Source organism: Mustelus asterias, chromosome 16, assembly GCF_964213995.1.
Source record: "Mustelus asterias chromosome 16, sMusAst1.hap1.1, whole genome shotgun sequence".
NCBI classification, from domain to species: Eukaryota; Metazoa; Chordata; class Chondrichthyes; order Carcharhiniformes; family Triakidae; genus Mustelus; species Mustelus asterias.
Genome location: NC_135816.1, coordinates 40,335,120 through 40,341,729, shown reverse-complemented (window position 1 = coordinate 40,341,729; position 6,610 = coordinate 40,335,120). Strand labels below are relative to the sequence as shown.

Sequence of the window (6,610 nt, the reverse complement as noted above, 5' to 3'; positions counted from 1 at the left end):
CATCCAGGACAAAGCAGCCCAATCCGACGGTGGTGGAGGGATTAAATGTTTGTGGATGTCATGCCAATCAAGCAGGCTGCTTTGTCCTGGATGGTGTACTATCTACAAGATGCACTGCAGCAAATAACCAAAGGTCCTTAGACAGCACCTTCCAAACCCACGACCACTTCCATCTAGAAGGACAAAGGCAGCAGATGAGTGGGAACACCACCATCTGCAAGTTCCCCTCCAAGCCACTTATCATCCTGACTTGGAAATATATTGCCATTCCTTCGCAGTCGTGCGTCAAAATCCTGGAATTCCCTCCCTAACGGCATTGTGGGTCAACCCACAGAACATGGACTGCAGCAATTTAAGAAGGCAGCTCACCACCACCTTCTCAAGGGCAACTAGGGATGGGCAATAAATGCTGGCCAGCCAGCGACGCCTATGTTCCATGAATGAATTTTTGTAAAAATTTTTACAGGTATAAATGCTGAACAGTGGATTTGTCCACAACATACGCCAGATAATTGGTTGAGGATTAACTGTGGAGTCAACTATTTCAATCTGAAATAAAAAAGATAAGCTCCTCTTTAAAACTTGAAATAAATGAATGAAGCAAACTACAGTGTAAAACTTGTTCAAAATGGTAATAATCTGTAAATTTCCAAGACATATTCCTGTCAATGAAATGTAGTATTATTTACATCCTATAACGGTAATGTTAGTTATCATTCCATGGCTCCTGAATCAAACAATTCCTACTTTCCACAAAAAAAAGGAAGTTCTTTACACTTACTCTGGAAGTCAAGTTAGAAAAACACTAACGGTTGGACTCAGAAGCTATGCAAATTGCATAATAAGTGCACCACACTGTTTTGTAACTTTAGTGTCTTAATGGTTTAGTATTTCTGTCGGTCAGCCCTACACTTTAATCACAACAGGTCAAAAGTTCAAGTGTTGCCTGTTCTGTCTGGCCACGAGTTGGAGCACCCTGTGATTGGTATGGGATAAATTTACACGATGGAGAAGCACAGGGACAAATTTTGCTAAAGTACTTCTTGTTCCAGCATTAAGATGGTGTCATTGGTCACAAAAATGACACAGTCAAAACCATCTTCATACTTGGGGAAGACAGCAAGTGTTAATATTATGACAAAATGTGTACAATCCAAGATTTTAAATAATGGAGAGCAGGACACCACTTTATATTATGATGTTTTATTTTCATTTCACCAGCTTCTTCTCAATACGCAAAACAAATAATGAGACTGTTTCAGAGCAAGACATCTCATATATTCACAAATGCACATTTATATAATCTTACATTCCAATGTGAAAACAGATACCAGAATGTGGAAAGCAGTGGTGGTATGTTATAAATCTGTCTCAATATCAGTTTACCTATTGTACTTACTTTAGGAAACCAGATACACAGAAACCACAGGTCTGCTTTCTAAACAAGAAAGGCTGCCAAAACTTCAGTGTCAGAGTAACTCTCATAAAATGAAGTGGGACTGTTTACATTTACCAAATTAAATAAAATACAATTTTGCTTTTTTGATGAAGATAATGAATAACCAAACAAACAGAATATGGTAATAAAAGTGTAGCTGGATTTGTAGATCGAGGCAGTCATGTACCGCACAGATCACAGGGACAATGTGCTCTTGAAAGCAAAATGATCATTATTTGTACAGCTAAGTTGTACCATTTCAGTTGCTTTTATATTAACTTATGTTTCAGTTGGATTCTAGAAGATTGTTAGCCAAGAGTCACTTCCTGCAGTTGAACAACTTAATCCAACTCCTATCACTTGGCAGCAGAATCATCGACCCACAAAGAAAACTACAAGTCTGTCACTGAAGAAGGGTGATGGACTTTGGGTTAATGTTGGGAGCTGGCTCATGGACACCAGTCTCCAAGAATCCAACCTAATGGGCACTAATATAAAAGTGGCTTCTGTTTCATTTTTAAACCCAATTCCCAGTAGCGTAAACAATTATTGTCCTCTTCTGGCCATTAGCATTTCTCTGATGTTGTCTTCTGCATCTTTCACACTGCGTTCCAAATAAGATTTCCGTTGCTGTTAAGAAATAAAGAGACAATAAGCACACAATTAGTTTGGTTTACAGTATCCTGATTTAGCTTTTCCTATTAATGTTTATCAAGAAACCACAACAATTGCCAAATCCTTTGGCAATTGAATTATCTGTGATGAACAGATCTTGGGTCCATACTTGAGTATACCGGGTAAAAACCATTGCCATTTCACACATGTATTTCATTGACTGTTCAGCTGCAAATAGAGCTGGCTCAAATATTAATAATTCTGAAACCACAGGATATGCAACAAATTACTTTGTTAGAAGAGGTAAGTTTCTTCCTTTAAATGTTAGCATCAGACTTCATTCTATCCATGCAAACAAACTGGAGTTTTTGCTAATGGACATTGTGATTGAATAATTTACCTGTGGTACATACCTTTCTAATCATGATTAATATATAAGCACCATAATAGAAAAGCACAAAACATGTTTTGGGTCTTCGTTTGATTTTCCAAAAATGGCAGCCAAAATATACAATATTATCAATATTCTCTGGTGTAATGTTAGCTTTTTTTCTATCTAAGTGTATACTTATTGTTTTATCTTGTTAATCCATGTGACATTACTCATGCTATTTATCAACTATATTGTTTTTTCAGTCTCAATCAGCTCAATTTTGATGTTATGCTGGCCACCCAATTCCTGTTTTGCTCACTTAGCAGTTCAGCAGTGCTGGAAAGTTCCTAAATCCAATACTCCAGAAATAGATTTATTATTAACCAGACAGTGAAAGCTACCCACCCACAGTATTCTCCTGACACTGCATAGATCTGAAAATCTTCATGGGCACCGGAGCAGTTGCTCCACATGCCTATATAAGGTGGACTTAGTAAAATATGGCCTTGCTCTTCTACTTTTCTTGGATGGCTATAAACTTTGTCCATTTGTCTCATCATTTCCAGAAGCTTCGTACAACCAAAGTCATTTGGCCTTCATTAATACCTCTGCGTGAGCTACAAGAAGTTTCTAAACTTAGCATCTTCATGGGATAGCGAAGATCATGAACTCAGTGGATGAGTAACTGAACCTCAAGCTACTGTCCCCATAAGACAATAGCCTGGTTCTCTAATATAAATAGTATCACAAAAGTGTGAATTATAGCTTCTTAGAATTATAGATCCCTACAGTGCAGAAGGAGGCCAATCGGCCCATCGAGTCTGCACCAACCACAATCCCACCCATGCACCGACCACAATCCTATTCCCATAACCCCACATATTTACCCTGCTAATCCCCCTGACATTAAGGTCAATTTAGCATGGCCAATCAACCTAACCCGCACATCTTTGGACTGTGGGAGGAAACCGGAGCACCCTGAGGAAACCACGCAGACACAGGGAGAATATGCAAACTCCACACAGACAGTGACCCAAGGCCAGGCTTGAACCCGGGTCCCTGGCACTGTGAGGCAGCAGTGCTAACTTTTAGCCACCGTGCTGCCCGGTGAGTAAAAACTAAAGACATTGTCAATAATGCACTAGGAAATAGTTACGATTACTTTGATTTTTTAAATAAGCCTTCCTAAAGAGTGGCGTATTTAATTTTATACTTTTAACTCTACAAAATAAAATTATAGTGGATCTGGATAAAATTCTAAACCAAGTACAAAAGTTCAAAGCACAAAAGGTAGTAGATTCCTTCCATATAACATACTCCCATAGGATTTATTCCCACAGAAAATTGGGAAAGGTAGCATTTCTACCTTATGTAACTGGGCTAGTAATACAAAGGCCTGAACTAATAATCCAGAGACAGAGTTCAAATCCCATCGTGGCATCTTAAAGATAGATATTCAATTAATTAAATAAATATTAAATAAAAACTTCTGGCCTAATGTTCCACCTGGAATGACAAAGGCAGTAGATGCAAGTCAATGCCACCACCTGCAAGTTTCTTGCCAAGCAGCACGCTATCCTGACTTGGAACTATATTGTCATTCCTTCACCGTCGCTGGGTCAAACTCCTAGAACTCCTGTTAGGAACAGAGTATAATTTTTAAGTTGAATATAAATATATTTGTGTGTTAAGAAAGGCAAATTGATTTCAGTTCCATTTTAAATTGTTTGTAAGTCTTGGTGCCTGGGAGTCTGAATAGATCCCTGACTGAAAGGAATCTTTGCATAGTGACAGTGGTCAAATGACATAGACACAATGAGTAGACAAAAGAAAAGATTCAGTGTGTGTGAAAGAGTGAAAACATGGATTTTCAGCTCTTTGGAAAGAAAACATTGCAAGGATATGGGGGACAGTAGTTGAATGAATAATCACTTATAGAACTCAGTAAAGTGATTCATTTCGCAAAGGGCCTACAGGCAGACTGAGTTAATCAGAATCCACAGAACCCCTACAGTGCAGATGGAGACCATCGAGCCTGCACTGATTCTCTGAAAGAGCATCTTACCCAGGAAACCACCACCCCCCACCTCCCATCCCCATAACCTCGCGCATTTCCATTGGCTATCCACCTAATTTACACTAAAGGGCAATTTAGCATGGTCGGTCCACCTAACCTGCACATCTTTAAACCAGAGCAGAGGAAATCCATGTGGACACAGGGAGAACGCGCAAACTCTACACAAGTGGTCACCAAGGACCAGATTCGCACCCAGGTCCCTGGTTCTATGAGGCAGCAGTGCTAACCAATGTGCCATCATGCTGCATCGGGTGTCCTGGGGAGAGAGATACGGATTGGGTGAAAAGCATTGACTGAATATTCAGAAATTCACTGGAAGAAAACAATCTGCAGCAGCATCAATCCCAAGCAAGAAGCCTATACATGTCAAGCACCAGCTCTTCAATGGTTTATGTGTCTGAAAATATATTGCTGCGGTAAAGGAACAGTGGGAATTGGAAGCATCTTCTTGATTGTATTGAGATCTTTCCAACCTATTTTTCTGGTGTAATATAGTTCTTATTTCCTGTTTTATAAATATTTTATTCTGTGTTAAAAGTTCACCAACACCAGCTAATCTTTTTATATTATTCATTTTCTTATGTTTGTAATTCAGCTGCTACTTTAAAGTGAATTATAAATAAATTGAATTATACACACATCTACTTTTCCTGTACTTTTCTGCTGTGTGTTCTAACCTTACTGCTAATGATATCTTTTGCTGTGCCCATGCATACACAAAATTGGCACTCACACAATCCCACTCAGCTAATTAATTCAGTTTCCTGCCTCCGAGGCGCTCTCTGGGTTCTGTAACACCATTAACTCAACAGAAAGACATTCAGCAGAGAGACTGGTGAGGTTGGTAGACAGATTCCAGAAAAGTTCAAAAGAAAGGCAACGACAAAGGCAGAGATTAGAGAAAGAGGGTTTCAATGTAAAAACAATGATCAACGTGAATAAAAACATGAGTACAATCCAGCTATGCCAAAAAAGATGCAAAATATTATTCAAAGATTTAAATAAACAGCACTCTCCTTACAAATTTGTCTATTTTTTTGCCCTATTCGATGATCAATAACAGAATTCAACAGCTTCATAGAATCATCCACCACAGAATAAGGTCATTTATCCAATCAAGCCCATACAAGATGTCTAAAAGAGTTATCAATTAGCTCCACTCCAATCCTGTCTCTTCAAAGACCTGCAAATGTTTCCCTTTTTAAAAGCGGCATCTCGGCCTTTTGGCTAAGATGCAAATGAGCTCAAGTCTTGGAGGAGGATCCTCCCCCTTCTCCAATCAGCTTGACTCATGTAGATCAGGCCCAGGACAGGGTGGTTTTGGTCTCCCGTCCTGTTTTGTCAGCCTGGACCTGAAATGTCTCAACTTGTTGAGACTCTGAATTGGATTTGATTTGATTGAATTGGAAAAGTGTAAAAAAAAAGAGAGCCGATTCCCTTTTGAAAGTTAATGCTGGATCCACTTCCATCATATTTCAGGCAGCAAATTCCAGATCATAACAACTCGCTGACTAAACAAAGAATTCAACTCTCCCATGGATTTTTTGCATTACCTTACATGTAATACATTATTTGCCTAGCTGCTGTAATACTCCTGTTATTATAAATCAGAATATCATAAAAGTCATGAGAAACACCATGCAAAATACATGAATTAGTACATAAGCATGGAACTGAAAAAGCGTATTCTTGATCTTGCTCCTTCAAATACCTAAGTGTAGCTTGTGTGATCATGGAACCTCCCAACTTATTCAACCTCAAAAAATATAACCAACTGCACTGAGATTTTCAGAAAGCATTTAATAAGATACCACATCAAAAGTTATTGTGGAAAAGAAAAGCTCATGGTGTAGAGGGTAACATATTGGCATGGATAGAAGGTTGGCTAGGTAACAACAAACAGAGTAAGCATAAATTTTCTGGTTGACAAGATGTAATGAGTGATGTGCCACGTGGATCAATGCTAGAGTCTCAGTTCTTTACAATTTATATAAATGATCTGGATGAAGGTATGGTTTCTAATTTGCTGCTGACACAAAGATATGTAGAAAAGTAAGTTGCAAAGAGGACATAAAGAGACAACAAAAGAATACAGATAGGTTAGATG

The 6,610-nt window shown here is 38.6% G+C and overlaps 1 protein-coding gene across 2 annotated transcripts in view; it reads right to left on the bottom strand.

Moving 5' to 3' along the window:
• Window positions 1–1,190: 1,190 nt before the first annotated feature.
• The window catches only part of pfdn1 (prefoldin subunit 1), an 88,670-nt gene continuing 83,250 nt past the window's right edge, over window positions 1,191–6,610 (bottom strand). Inside the window, exon 4 of one of the 2 annotated variants that reach the window (XM_078231011.1) lies at window positions 1,191–2,068. In XM_078231011.1, coding sequence (XP_078087137.1) covers window positions 1,985–2,068 — 84 coding nt within the window. In that variant the 3' untranslated portion in view covers window positions 1,191–1,984. The remainder of the gene's footprint in view (window positions 2,069–6,610) is intronic. The other variant, XM_078231013.1, reaches the window with a different exon arrangement.